Raw genomic sequence first — 15412 nt, 5'->3', positions numbered from 1 at the left:
GCGTGCCACAGCACACACACTCATGCCACTCTATAAACAGTCCAGCACTTCCAATTTCTCCTCCAGCATTGGCGATGCTGTGTGTTTAGGTGCCATATCAAAGAACAGCTTTTAAAAAAACTCCTCCAAAACTCCAAAAATCACTCTCTCCCAACCTCCTTTCTCAAACTCCCAACTCTCCACCAGCCTCAACGGTAGGTGCAAGGGCTATTGGGATTGCAAGTGCAAAGGCCTGTGGGATTTCTAGGTGCTGTTTCCGCTCCTTTTCTGACTGTTTTGTGCCTCTTCTGAGGCTGTTTTAGCGATTTTTAAAATTCACTCCCGGGTATGGCGTGATGCACATATATATGGTGACACACACATATTGAATGTACATAAATGATGGGTTGCCTGTAGTCAGCCTATGGCTTGCTTCCTTCTTAAGCATAGCAGAGTTAGGAACAGGGGAAAAGCAAAGCAGAGGTGTTTGAGCAGTGTGCAGAATTTTGCATTAGATCTTAGTTTTTAAAGTGGTTTAAAGTTGTATTTTAGCCAGGCCAATGTTTTAAACTGTCCTTGCAAATATCTTACCTCAATCTTGTATGCAGCTAATGCCAGTGTGTTTGTACAGGATTGACTGCCAGGCATCTTGGCAATTATGTATGAGCAAAACTACTCTTAGAAAGGTTGAGGGGGGGTATGTGTGTTGTGTTGGAATATCAACTCTCTACACTGGTGGGTTTTTAAAGAATGAATCTAGATTTCTGGGGGTAGAGGGAAATCTGTGATATTGTTTCTTTTATTATTTGTTACCTTATTTTCTTTCTCCTATGGCTGGATGTTTACATGCCTGAAAAACCTTCATTTTGTGAAATGGCAAACCCAGATTATTTTCATTTTATAGAAAATGCTTTTATCAAGATGATCTGAAATAACATGTAGCTTACATACTTTGGAAATGCTGTGAACCACAGAGGGCATTCTTTCTTTACCTTATACAGTATTGTGCACTCTTCCCCCCCCCCCCAATACAAACTCATCTTGCCAGACCACAATACATCTGCATCTTGGGCCAGCAGATGTTGCTTCACATGCTTCTTTTTAAGACCAAGAAGCACAAGGCAAAACAAAACACAGAAACAAGCATGACATTTTAGAGTTGAAGGAGCTTTGATACATAGAAATAGCTCGAGCAGTTGAATTTAGGATGCACAGTGGAGGTTGGGGAGCTTGGACGGCGTGAGCAATCTGTACCATGTACTCCTGTTTGGTTTGTTTTTGACCAATATGTGGAAACTGAGGAGGTGAATTGAGATAAAGCTTACTACAAGAACTCTGCATCAGTTAATTCATATTTCAAGCAAATATGGATTTCAGTGAATCTACTTCTAATTTGAGCTGTTGCATGAGCTGGATGGATTGTTGCTCTGTATGAGGCAGTTTCCTGTGTTCCCATTAAAAACATTATAAATCACAACAGTACTAAAAATTTAAAAGACCTAATTAAAATGATACATGAATATTAACACCTTTTCTGAAAGCACATACTTCCCTTATAAAAATAAAAAGTGTATAGTGTGGAAGATCAGTGTTTTCCTTGCTCTGAAGAGTTAATTGTTCTACTGTAAGTAGGTTTAGCAATCACGGTAGTGAAGTATCAGTTAATTGGTGCAGCCTTGTCATAATAGTTAGACAGCAAAACAGTAGCTTTTACATTCCCCCCCCCCGTCTTCGTCTTCCCTGGTTTGGCTTGTGGGGGGGGGGACTTGCCATGGAGGAGTTGGGCCGGAAAAGGAGCCTGCTGCCAGGCAGAGTTAGGAGCAAAGACTTCTTCAAGAAAGGTACCAACTAGCACAGGGGTCAGCAAACTTTTTCAGCAGGGGGCCAGTTCACTGTCCCTCAGACCTTGTGGGGGGCCAGACTATATTTTGAAAAAAAATATGAACAAATTCGTATGCCCCACAAATAAACCAGAGATTCATTTTAAATAAAAGGACACATTCTATTCATGTAAAAACACACTGATTCCCGGACCGTCTGCGGGCCGGATTGAGAAGGCGATTGGGACGCATGCGGCCCCCAGGCCTTAGTTTGGGGACCCCTGAACTAGCACCTGTGGTTAAAACAAGCCATGGCTTTGCATTGTAGCATGTTTCCAGACAACAAATCAAGGTTAGTCTGCTGAGCTGCATTCAGGTGTCTTAACAAGCCACACTTTGGCTAAACAAGCTGCTGTTCAGTATTATGTGTGAACCAGGCTAATATGCAATAATGTTGAGTCTGTTCAAAAGGAAAGTGAGTTCACCCGTAACTTAAAATACATTAATTTTGTTTGTTACTATGTTGTGTATTTTTGTGTGTTCTTACTGTAAACCATCCAGTGATCCTCGGATGAAGGGTGGTATAGAAATTTAATAAATAAAATTAAAACTCACTTTTTCAAATAGGCCCATGTTCCAAAATACAGCCTGCACATGAGATTTTGGTTTATTGTTTATTATTGTTTATTCAACAGCCTCTGCCCTGGATCTGCCAAACTACATCTTAAATTCTCTGAAGTTATAAAGAAATTTGTATTTTGAGGGTTACAACTGAATTGGAAAATTGCATACAAGCAGTTGTGTGCCAATATTATCAAATTGTTTGGATCAGCTAAGACTAGAAAGCCATAAAGTAAAATTTTACATATTTTCAATTGGTGAAAGTGAAAAAGGAGCAAGACTAGTTCTTCCCCTAACTTTTTAGATCTCTCTGTCTGTCTATCTATATCTATATCTATATAAGCTAGCTAGCTTTTATTACAGTAAGTAAATAAAATGAACAGTTTACAGCATAATATAAGTACTAATTATTATGTGACCAGTGAACTGGTCAATTGCAAGATGGTTGGGTAAGATGATTTAGTAGGACACCCTCCCAAGAATTGTAACAATGTATAGAAAGAAATTCAGCTGCCTTTTTGTGTTCTCCTGATAATAGCTAACCCATTGCAATTTTGTTTAACTTTAGCTGATCCCACAGTGAAAGACTTAATTGGAGGCTTCACTGCTCTACATTATGCAGCTATGCACGGCCGAGCTCGGATTGCACGCCTAATGCTGGAATCAGACTACCGCGTTGATATCATTAATGCAAAAAGTAATGATGGCTGGACTCCTCTGCATGTGGCTGCTCACTACGGCAGAGACTCGTTTGTCCGTCTCCTGCTGGAATTCAAGGCTGAGGTTGATCCACTCAGTGACAAAGGTACTACACCACTTCAACTGGCTATTATCCGCGAAAGGTCCAGCTGTGTCAAAATACTCCTAGATCACAATGCCAACATTGACATTCAGAACGGCTTCCTGTTGCGCTATGCTGTGATCAAAAGCAATCATTCTTATTGCCGGATGTTCCTTCAGAGAGGGGCTGATACAAACTTGGGGCGCTTAGAAGACGGGCAGACACCATTGCACTTGTCTGCTCTTAGGGATGATGTACTCTGTGCACAGATGTTATACAACTATGGTGCAGACACTAATACAAAGAACTATGAAGGACAGACTCCGCTGGCAGTTTCACTAAGTATTTCTGGAAGTAGCCGACCTTGTTTGGATTTCCTACAGGAAGTAACAAGTATGTATACTGGAAATCTTTAATCAGAGTCCTCCAATGGTCTTTGGGGGAAGTTGGTGGAAAAATGAGTTTCCTACTTAGCTGGTTATTACTTGAAAGTTTAGGCAGGCCCAGAGAATAACCACTCTTTCCCCCTTCAGAATCATGCTTGTACTTCAACTTATATACATTCCTCCTGAACTAACTTGGATTCAAATCCTGAATTTTTTTGTCAGTCCTAGTCAATCAACGGATCTACATGTGACAGGAAGGTAACAGAGAATGAAGGCTGAGAAGCGTAAAATACATTTTTCCAAGGTCTTTCTCTGGTTTACAAAGGAATGTTCCAAAACTGCTGCTTGCTCATAAATTATTTTTCACTTTTATTTGTTCTTCATTAGAATGGGAGATGATACTGAATTATTTATCCCTTGGGGCTGTGAAATGAGCCTGGTTATTGTGTTGACATCCTTTGGACCTCACAGTGATATTAACACGTGTATGTTGGTTCTTAAATTATAGATCTAAGCAATTCGTGGTTGATACTCAGTAGTATTATTTTCACCATCAGTCTTCTTCTCTTTTTCTTTGGCGATCAAACTTTACCAAACCAATTCCTTTTCCAGCAGTTGCCTGACACAATATTTCTTCTTGGTTTGTGCTTATGATGCAGTGTTGACATGGTTAATCTGTACAGTTTTCCTTTGTCACTAAGCCCCCAATTTACGCACATTTAACTTGTGCACATTCAGCTTGACATGCATGGCAAAAAAATTAAAAAGGAGTGGAGATTCAAGGAAAATGACTTTGGTAATTCCACCTGTCATTGAATCCAGTGTGTTTTGCCTATATGTGATTTTGGCTTTAGGCATGATCCCCAGAACGTAACCCCACTCAAACTTCAGGCTTATTTTTGAAGTAAGATCTAGGGTATACAGAATAGAGCAGAGCCAGAGTTGTTCTTTTTACAAAACCATATAATAACAACCAGCCTGTTATGTGTGCACTGTGTGATAATGATATCTCACAGAAGGTGGAACTTGTCAAATGTAGGTAGCGTGTAACAACCCATAGTTCCAATTCTGTTCAGTAGCAATCACCTGTCTTATCTCTAGTCATTGCTGAGATATGGGTAAGACTAACTCAGCTGTGTCTGAGGCTCCTACATTCAAGAAGTGTGTGTGTGGGGGGGGGGTTGATTGCTGAATAAGCTCGAGGAGGCACGTCATAGGTATGTAAATTATCTGCTCACATTATTGAATTTGTACTTCCTTTGAAACTACAGAGGGATTAATTTTTAACATACAGATTTAGTAACGGGTATAATACTAAACTTTGCTTCAGCATTATATAAATGAAGTTTGGTCTTTTGTTAATTCTCCCTCACAGTTTCTATTCTTGGGTTTACAGAAACCATTAATTTATCAATTAAAAAACAACAACAACAACGCAGATCTTTAAAGCATTTCCTTATTTTTTTTTAAAAAAAAATGTCCCAGAAAACTAATCCTTTCCTTTAAAACAAAGAGAGAGGTTACTACCATTTGAATTGTCAGTGTTTTTCTGGACTTGTAGTTTTCCTTCATTTTTCTCTTCTCTGAAGTATGATTTCACCCAGTTTTCTTTGCATATAACAATGCTTTCATATCCTAGTTACTTTGTATCCAGGCACAACTCCTCTTTAGTAAAACACTTTTCCTGCAGTTTTTCTTCCAGCTTACTCTCCTCCTACCCTAGCAACTTCCTGTTTAGCACCCTCCTCTGTGTGTCATGTGGGAATTTGGGGTTGTTGTTTTTTTCTTGAACACTTAAACCTTTTTTAAAAAAATGTGCATAACTTTGCATATGTTCAGATTTTTGAACATTAAGGCTGCAGTCCTAAACACCTAGATTGAATTTTGCTCCATTAGACTCCAAATTGACTTCCGACTAAGGTATGTTGGATTGCCCCTTCACCACTGTAGTTAAGTAATTTTTAGTAGCACTGTTCCTATCAATGTTTCCCTTTTTAAAAACTCGGTCTCCTTAACCCTACAGTGTAATTTTGATCTTTTTCAGTGTCCTTCATGGATTGTACAGTGCTTTTCTATACTGTCTTTTTCTTTTCATCATGCCCCTTCTATTGTCATAATCATTTAACCCTTTAAACATGTTCAGTGCTGTTGGCATGTATTCTCCTGATTTTGATTGTATGCCTTTCTTCATCAAAATGTAACGCCACACTAGCACTGGCTAAGATTTGTGGAACGGCTGAACTGAAAGATCTCTGTGCTGATTTTCTTCTGAGCCTATCCCTTCTAAGGCTTGCTTTGCTCACATTCTGCTTGGCATACCTTCAGCACCACCCTTGTACAACCCTTTGAATACTTAAGCATTGAATAAGCAGCCACACTGACTTCCTCCCTACATCTGTTGTTTCTCTCTTTCTGATGCCCAGTGCATCCATGTGTAGCACACCCAGTGATCCTTGGGATGGCCTTGGGCCTCTCTTGGCCACATTGGTCCTATTGCATACCCTCCTTAAATGCTTTTGACTTGACAGGAATGTGTCCTTGAACTGTGGTAATACCTCTTGCTTCCTGGATAAATGGTGGAAAGGGTTGTGCATGTGTGCTGACTTTAGCATGCCTGAAATGTAGGCAACTGTACAAAGGAAAGTCACATCCTTTGCTTTGCCCACTCTTGCCTTTGGTCCCATTCACCATGCAGCCCTTGGGATTAAAATGGTTCCTTTGTCCCTGATTTAGGCTTTATTCCCAAGATTTATTGCATTTATCTCTGCCTCTGGGATGCTATTTGACAAGTTTGTACTGTACTTTAGCTAACTAAGTGAAGCAGGGAGAGTACTCCCATCACAAAAAGTCAGTACAGGATGTGTCCATTATTAAGTGGATCGAACCACTTCCAGCTTTTTTGGCAAACTTGCGACAGGCTTATGAAAAGCCAAGGTGCAAACTCATTCTTATTTTTGTAAAGGGAGTGGTTAGTTGCAGAACTTCCTTAAGCGAAAACCTACAATGTGTGTAAAAGCAAATACTTTCAGCATGAGAGAAGGCCCTTCAATGTTGATACACACCAAGCCCCAACACGAAAAGGTCTTTGTCTCCTGTAGCCATGATGGTAGTGCTGTGAAAATTAGTGTCTGAACGCTTCTCTCTAGGTTGGCTTTGACAGTTTGACTAGGTGGTAATAACTGTTTGTGGCAACAAAGTATAAAGCTGTAGTTACAAGATTTATTACTGTGTTGCAGTAGTCTAAGGAAAAGGCACATTACTGTTCTAAGGAGCTTCCATTGATTGAGGGGGGGCCAGCCAGCTTTAAGGTTGGATGCTTGGAATGTGGTTTACTTGATAATCATAATCAGAAAGGACTCTGTTGAAGAGGACACTTAAATAAATTAGACTTTTCAAGGGAGATTATTTAATTACGTTTTGTATCTGTTATACTACAGTACTGTAATCCCTTTGTTAAATTGAAAGATTTATGGATTGAAAAGTAATTTGAAAGCCTTTTAGATTCTCCTTTCTTTAGACACCTACAACTGAAATGAATCTAAATTTTCTTTGCCAAAATTTGAAAAAGTGTGTTCGGTGTTTTTAAGTCGTGCAGTGGCTTCCACTCCTACGTAATTTGAATCCTTTGAAAATGAGAACTTCATGGAATGTAGTTGTGGTCAGTGGGGCGATTTTCCTGCATCAGCATCTTTCAATGTGTAGGAAAATATTCTATAACTTAATATGAAGTTTTAAAATCATTTGCTTCAATTAATGGTTGTAAACTTCCTCTGCTTTTCAAGTCAGGTTGTAGATGATGGCTTAGTTCATCCTCTTGCAGAGATGTTGTTTTTATGGCACTAATGTTATAGTGCATGTGATATTGTAGACTCTTCATGCAGTACTAATCTCCCCTTGTTAGGTAGCTGATAGTCAAATGCCAGTTTTAAAATAAATAGGGTTTTATGAGACGGGGGCAGTCTTTTATGTATGTTGGAGATGGATCAGACTCTTTCAGAGAAGAGACATCCTAGGTTCTTTTGGGCATGGAAAATAGGAGGCTAAACTTTCAAAGGGTTATGTAGTATCTGAGGTGGGTGACTGTTAGTCAAAGCAAACTCCCTGGCTATCATATTCCAAGCACATTTTCAAAGCATGCATGTTTGCCTCAAGAACATAACTGGCCTTTTTGTTCAGGTAGGTGCTTTGATATTGCAGTATGTTTTGTGTGTTTATCCCCCAACAATCCCTTTATTCAAACCCCCCTAAAGTACTCTGTTTCAGGGAGGTTGGGCTGCCTTTGGGCATTGCAATACAGTATAAAAGTGAAATATCCAGTGTACTAACTGTAAATGGAGCTAAGCTATAACATATGCTGAAGTCTTGCTGATTTAAATAATGCATTTGTAAGTGTACCACCATGTATAATTGTACACTGTCTGCAGCGAGTTTGAACACCATGAGCATGAGCTGGACTTCTTTAGGGCTTGATCTACAAAGTTAAATAAGCTTTTAACAAAAGAGAGACCTTGCGAGAATTTTGGAGTTTAATTTCAACCACTTTTATATTCTACTTTTACTGATGCTGGAGTTGGGGTGGATTTCTTACATGCCTATTGAATTTTGATCTGCATACAGTTGCTATTGCCTGCTGCTGTGTTAGGCAACAGTATTACAGTCTGTATACCAAAAAGGTGTTATAAACTTGTAGCTTGAGGCTTTGTAAAGAGCTGGAGTTTAATTGCAGCATTTTCAGGTCACCAAACAATAAACGGGTGAGTGGTACTTACCCCTTCAGTTGTGCAAGCAGATTTAACATAAATATAAATGTGTAGGGAGTTATTTATTAGATTTCTTACCCGCCCCTTACTGCAAGTTCCCAAGGCGAGTTACAACAATAATATATACAATTATAAAACAAAATAGTTGCAACCATAAAACAAAAGTGTAAACAATTACAAACAATTCCATATATAAAAACAGAACAGACATTTAAAAGCAGTTCCATAAATAAAAACCATTGAAGTTTTTCCAGTGCAGATGCAAGACTGCACATGAAGCTATAGGAACCCTGCATGTGAATGCCTCAGGCTTTAAATGGTCATCAAATTGTATTTTTAGTATTTGATTGTAATGTGCACTCTGTTAAAATCATGAAGTGGGGAGAGTGGAAGCAACACTACTTCAAAACCAAAAATAGCGGTGTGAATTGCTTCTTCTACCTCACTCTCCACTTGATATAAATTACATAGACAATCAAAATAATGACAATTGCCTTTTCCTTAAAACAGCTTTCTGGGACTGGTGCCCATTTATGATGGCGTTTTAACTTGCAGATTGCACTTGAATTACCGTATTTTTCTGTGTATAAGACTATGTTTTCCCCCCTAAAAACAATGTCAAAAATTAGGGGGCGTCTTATAGACAGAAAAATACGGTATCTGATGAAAGATGTTTTGGTTTTTATATGTATTTTTAAAGCAGATATAAATTAGTTTAACTTTAATTTCACACCTATCCTTTTTTTTTTTTTTTTGCTTAATATTACTGTTTTGGAGCCTTTTAAACAGTAGATAGTAACATCAAATATAGTTCATTGCTACCTTGAAATTTATTATTAACCAATATCTTGAGTACCTATACTACCGTGTTTCTCCTAAAATAAGACACTGTCTTATATTTTTTTTCGCTCAACCAAACACAGTATGGCTTATTTTCAGGGGATGTCTTATTTTAACCGCGTCGCATCGGTACGCTGCATAGCCACGCCTCTCCAGGCTGTTTTAATGGGAGGCACCACGTCACTATGGCTTATTTTTGGGTATGGCTTATTTTTGGGGAATGGCTTATATTTCGCAAATGCATAGAAATCTTGCTATGGCTTATTTTATGGCTATGTCTTATTTTAGGAGAAACAGGGTAGCTAGACAAAACATGGCATCTATCTAACTCACATTTGAAACTTTGGAATAATGTTCTCCATAGTTTCTGTGCTTTGTGGGTGTAGGGAAAATGTTTCTTACAGGGGGCTATGATCTCACATTCCTTTTGAGAAACCAATTAAAACATTTTTTGAAAGAAGAATGGTGGTGGGTAGAGGGGGGAATCTGCTCTTTTCCAGCTATGTGGAATTATATTGCATTTTAGGTTGTTACTTTTTTGTGGGGTGGAACAAAAACAAAAAGACAAAGCGCTTCTTTGCCTTCACTGGAAACGTTGGGTCTTTGTGGGCATCCAAATGATCAGTGCAAAATTTTGTATTGATGGAAAGTTCTTCTTAATCTATGTTAAGTATAAGAAATGTTATACTGGAGAAAGAACCTCATTGTTTCTGGTCTCAAACTATCATTTAAAACCAGGCTTTGGAATGCATTTGAAATGGAGGGTTAAATACTAGCTTTCTCCCATTGAGGTAACTCTTCTGGGAGAGAGAATTTTTTCTTGTATAGAGCTCTGTTATATCATTGGCCACAAGAATCTAAAGCAAGCTGCAGGAGGTAGATTTTTTGGGCAAGTCGGGCAATTATTATTATTTTTTTAAATGGACACTCTTGCGCAACTAAAATGATTTCACCAATCAGCAATCAATCAAGGAAAACTAAAGAAGGAGAAATATACCATCACATTAAAGTACATAATTGCTCTGCTTTTGATACTCTTGATTCATTTGTATTTCAATTTTAGACCAGTTTATCATTTGACAATGATGGTTTTATTCATCATATAGACCGCAGACAGAAAACCAAATTCTGTGCTTCTGGTCTAGTTTGCAGGTCAGTTGCTGCTTTTGTGATCCTGTAATGGGACTGTTGCTGATCTGGGGAACGACTTGTGTGCTACTGAAATATCTAGAATGATTAAAGTTGTGATGGTGCTTAAAGACCATAATAAATTGACCATGTCCTCATATTATATGCCTATATGTCAATAGGCCCTGCTCACTAATCCATCAGTGCATCACATTAGGCCAGCAGCAGGGGGGAGCAGGTTCTTTGCCAAAGTTGTCCCCTGGTTTTGGAATGCTTGCTCATCAGAGGTGAGGAAGTTTTTGTTTTGTTTTTTAAAAAAATGTTGTGTTAATGAGCTATTGGTTATTTGATTGATTTTTTTGGAGGGAGAGGGTTTTTAAATTTTGCTAGAATCCAAATAACTGCAAAATTAGTTCTACATGCCAAAAGATGTTTTTAGTTTGTGTTCCTCATCCTCCCCATACTGCATCACAAACCTATTTTGAAATTGATTGGATTTACAGACCTGTTCTGGCACTTTAAAATGCATGGGGGCATAAAGTGTGTAGGGGATATACATGCTGCCCCACTGCCCCTGCCTACTCCACCCTGACCTTTCTACATTCAACAAGAGAGACTGAAGGGAAGTTGCACACTGGCTCAGCTGAACATATTTGTGTTACCCAGTTTCTAAAAAATGGGGAGGTTTCTAAATGCATTGCATTGAGTGTGCTCACTAGCCAGTTTTAGATTTTCCTGCTCAACACAGAAAGATCAAGGCATAGATGGGGGTGGTGAAGGTGGGGCCAGCATGCACCTCCATTCCCCCTACATGCTTCATGCAATTCTTTCATGTTCTCTGTATTGCCTGGACAGGGCTTTAGATTTGAGAAAATCTAGCTTTCAGAGTTGGGGTGGTGGAAGACACCTTGCTGAGCATACCAGAGATCTGACTTGGGCAAACTCAAAAGTAGTGTTTTGAATCCTATCTTATAGCTATCTTTATTTTAATATATCTCTTGGAGGTTTGGTATCGTACATATTCAATTTTCTGATTGCTGCATTTCAGCATTTGAAAAAAAGTAACTTAAAATGCTTTAAATACAATACTACTTGGTATCAGTTTTCTACAACTTAGAAGTTGTTCCGTCCCCCCTTTTCAGGCTGTTAGAAACAAGATTTTGAAAAGTATTCCATGTCCCTTGCATGGGAATGGATTTTCAGAGCAGGGCAGGTGTTTGCTTACCACAATATGATGAAAATCTAGCTGCCACGTAGGCTTGAAAATCACAGCAGGTTTTGTTGCCTTTGGTGAGCAAAAAAAATGTATATTTAGGCCAGGCTGGAAAACTTTACAAAAAGTTGTTGGGGATGGGAGCTTTCGGGTCTTTTTTTTTTTTAAAGATACGTCTGCTTCTATAAGAAACTTTGTGGTCTAGTAACTTCTGTAGACTTCAAATTGCCATATATTACAACTATGAGGATAATATTAAAGGTGCTGGGTAACTGAATCTCAAAGGCACTATGAACTTATTAATGGCTGACTTGTAGACTCTAATTAAAATATTTAGGTCTTTGGGCTGTTGTCTTAGACTTGTGCCTGCCTTCCTGTTTGTGATCGAGTTTTTTGTCATTGGTTTTTTTTACTTTCCCATTGCCGTATCTGCTTCATTAAAACAACAAACAACCCACCCACCCCCAGATACTTCAAATGATAATTGTAACATGTCTGTGCTTGCTGTCAAATGAAATATACTGGAAAATACGCTGTTAACATATACCTGTTAGACTGTTCACTTGTAGGAATCAGCTTCTTTCTGGAGAATGGCCAGATTTGGTTAACACAGCATGAGAAGTTAGCGTTTTTAAAAGGTTCCCCTAAGCAGGTCTTGAATTGCTGAGGTTTCAACTCTCGCTGTCCTTTCCCACAGCAGAAAAATGTTCAAAGGTGGCTGCCATTCAGATTATTTTAAAAATGCTTCTTGTGGTAACATAATATGCGAACTTACTTTTAAAGTCAAGTGAAGCTTATGGTTGTAACTCATTCATATACTTTATTTATAAAGACTGCAGAATAATATCAAAACCACTTAATGGAAAAGTCACAACACTGTTGATTTCTGTGTTCTGGAATCTCTTGGTTTTATCTATGATGAGTGAATATGAAGGCTGAGGGGTGACTCATAAGGTCATTTTAAGCACAAATTCATGTTTTCTTAAGCCTTTGTAATGTAAGGCTAGCTGTGCAGCTGTGCATCGTGGCCCCATTATATGCATAAAGAAAGCAGTGCTCAGATTGGTGTCCCAGTGCTTTCAGGAAATAAATTTCTGCGCTTGTTGTTCAACTTCGATTGGAGATGTAATAAGTGCAATATGTTCTCCAGTATATGGTCTAATAATCAGGTCTAGAAGCATTGATCTACTATATTGCATTTTTTATGTTCTGTTCTTCCTCGCAACAAATTTGGGGTCATGCACCAGGTTTCTCCCTTTCCCTTCAACCACACAGCAGCCATATGAGGTAGGTTGAGATGGGAATTGAAGCTGAATCTCCCTGGTTATAGCCTTTCACTGACCACTACATCAGGACAGTTTTATTAATTACTACAGAAATTTGCATGAGACTATTTTCTACACGGATGTGACCTCACTCATGAAACTACAACTGCTTCATCATATATACACTGTCGTGAAAGAGTTGGCTGTGGGTTCCCATGGCATATAAACATAGCTAATTTGACATAGGTACTCCTGTATTCTGGGAGAATGTAAATGCAAACACTTCACACACTTCTCACATGGAAGTAATGTTTGTATAGAGAATTGGGCTTCCTTGGGAAGAGTCCAAGACAGGAGTTAACTTGTGGGGAGGGGAGTAGAAACAAATATTTGTATGAATGGAAAGTAATTTAATTAGATTTCTCAGTCACTGTTCCCTCTCTGAGATTTTATTTTGCGTTTGTCAGACACCATCCAGTTGTGCCGGAACTCATACGTGGAACATATCAACAGCAACACGAGGAGCCGACTTACCCCAGAGGGTAGTCACAAATTGTCCACCCCCACAATTGCCATGGGGGTGGACCATCAAGATCCCAAATAAATGGTTCACCCTCCTAACCCAGAGGAGGGGAGTCGCCACAGGCTCGCCCTGCTATAGTCAGATACGACAATTCACAAATTGTTCCCTCTTCCTCCTTGAGGATGGAGCTCTAGCCTCTTCCCCCAAATGGGGTTAGAGATGGAGGAAATACCTTGCCCAGTGAAAGATGGGAGAAATAAACGAATTAGGAGGCTGTTAATAATTGCATCAACATTTCAGTTCCCTTTCCCCCCCTTAGTTTCCAAAACAAATCTTTAGAGCACAGTGTTTTCTGTCTTACTTTTGTGTTTCCTTTAGCTAAAATTAAAATTGCATAACATTAGGAATAAACATTAATACACTGGAAAAGGCTAGCAAAACAATTGTGAGATCATACCAAAAATTATGAATAATGGCTAGCAACATATCTAAACGTCATATATTCCCAGAAGGTCATTAAAAGCTATTTTTTATGAAATGGAGTTTCACAAATTTGATTCTCAGAATCACAAATAAAATTAAGTTTTAACATTATAGAATTTGGAATACAGTATAGCTATGAAACCAGTTCCCACAGTAGTGAAGAATTTCACCACATACAAAAGAGGGAGAAAATGCAGGTGAAGAACTTCACAAAAGCTGATCAGGTTCAGCATAGCACTTAACATATTGAAAAATGTGGCAAACTCACTCATAGCTTTTACAATGCTTATGTAATATAACCAGTGGAATCTCCTTTTCCCTCTCCTGCCCCTGCTGAATAAACCCATTACAAATATATTGCCATAGTTTTTAATCTAGTATAATATATGCAACACGTTGGCAGCGCACAAAAATCTCCAAGTCAATTATATATTCTTAATCATATATTAGTCAAAGTTCTGAGAAAAATATATAAAGTCTTATACAAAAGCCACAAGGACTTATAACCTGACAAATCTGAAAACAGACTGTTGATATCTAATTACAATGTGTTTTTTGCAAAAAGTTTGATACCATCTAAATATCTAATTCTAGTATGTCTTGCAGATGTTAAACTCAGTCTTTAGATTTCCTTTAAATAAATTCCTGAAGATATCAACAAAGGTAAGTTCACTGTGGTTTCCAAAAGTGTGAGGTGTTGATGATTTTACAAACAGACGTTAATAAAGATGTACATAAAGATGAAGAGACAGGGTGCCAGCGTTTTTCACCTGTTTTGCCCAGGCAATCCTGTAGTTTAGGAGGCCGTTATTCGCCCCCAATGGGGCCCTTTGATTGGGGCTTGCAGATAGCACACTCCCATGAAAGATTACGGGCTTCTTCAGTGGTTCTCAAAACTTGGATACATATACACTGATAATACAAACCATTGTAATTACTGTATATTCTGGCGTATAAGACTACTTTTTAATCCAGGAAAATCTTCTCAAAAGTCGGGAGTTGTCTTATACGCCGGGTGGAGAATCTGCAATCAAGTATATCTCAAACTATATTTTAACTGGAAAAGTTGGGGGTCGTCTTATACGCCGGAAAATAGGTAGATATCAATAGTCTGTTTTCATATTTGTCCGGTTATAAGTCCTTGTGGCTTTTGTATAAGACTTTATATATTTTTCTCAGAACTTTGATGACTAATATATGATTAAGAATGTATAATTGACTTGGAGATTATTGTGCGCCGCCAACGTGTTGCATATATTATACTAGATTACTACGTGTATCAGCAGCACAGGTACATTTTTTCAGTATAGTTTTTAATCTAGCTTTTTGGAGTATTTAGATTTTTGACAGATAACGCTCTGGATTATGTTTGTAATAAATGGGTCGTATTTAAATTGATAGTATCTCTCAAGAGGGTAATAGCTAATGGTAGAAGCAAGTGATGGCACTAACCAAAACAATTATATCTTTTCGAGGTACTACGTGTATATTAAGAGATTTGATTTTCTGTAGCTTGTTTTGTTCTAACAGTTTCTCATCGAGTAATAAAAGCTTATCTAATTTTCACATACAGTCTTCCATCTGACTACTGTATTTACAAGTGTCCAGTTATA

The 15412-nt window shown here is 38.3% G+C and overlaps 1 protein-coding gene across 6 annotated transcripts in view; it reads left to right on the top strand.

The window, feature by feature from the left end:
• Positions 1-15412, top strand: part of ASB7 (ankyrin repeat and SOCS box containing 7) — a 38880-nt gene that overhangs the window by 17568 nt on the left and 5900 nt on the right. For all 6 annotated transcript variants that reach the window (XM_033166474.1, XM_033166473.1, XM_033166471.1 and 3 more), the window contains one exon: positions 2989-3594. In XM_033166474.1, the coding sequence (XP_033022365.1) occupies positions 2989-3594 (606 nt within the window). The remainder of the gene's footprint in view (positions 1-2988; positions 3595-15412) is intronic.

The sequence above is a fragment of the Lacerta agilis genome, chromosome 13 (assembly GCF_009819535.1).
Source record: "Lacerta agilis isolate rLacAgi1 chromosome 13, rLacAgi1.pri, whole genome shotgun sequence".
NCBI classification, from domain to species: Eukaryota; Metazoa; Chordata; class Lepidosauria; order Squamata; family Lacertidae; genus Lacerta; species Lacerta agilis.
Note: the sequence above shows the minus strand (reverse complement) of the source record. Positions and strands in the feature narration are given on the sequence as shown.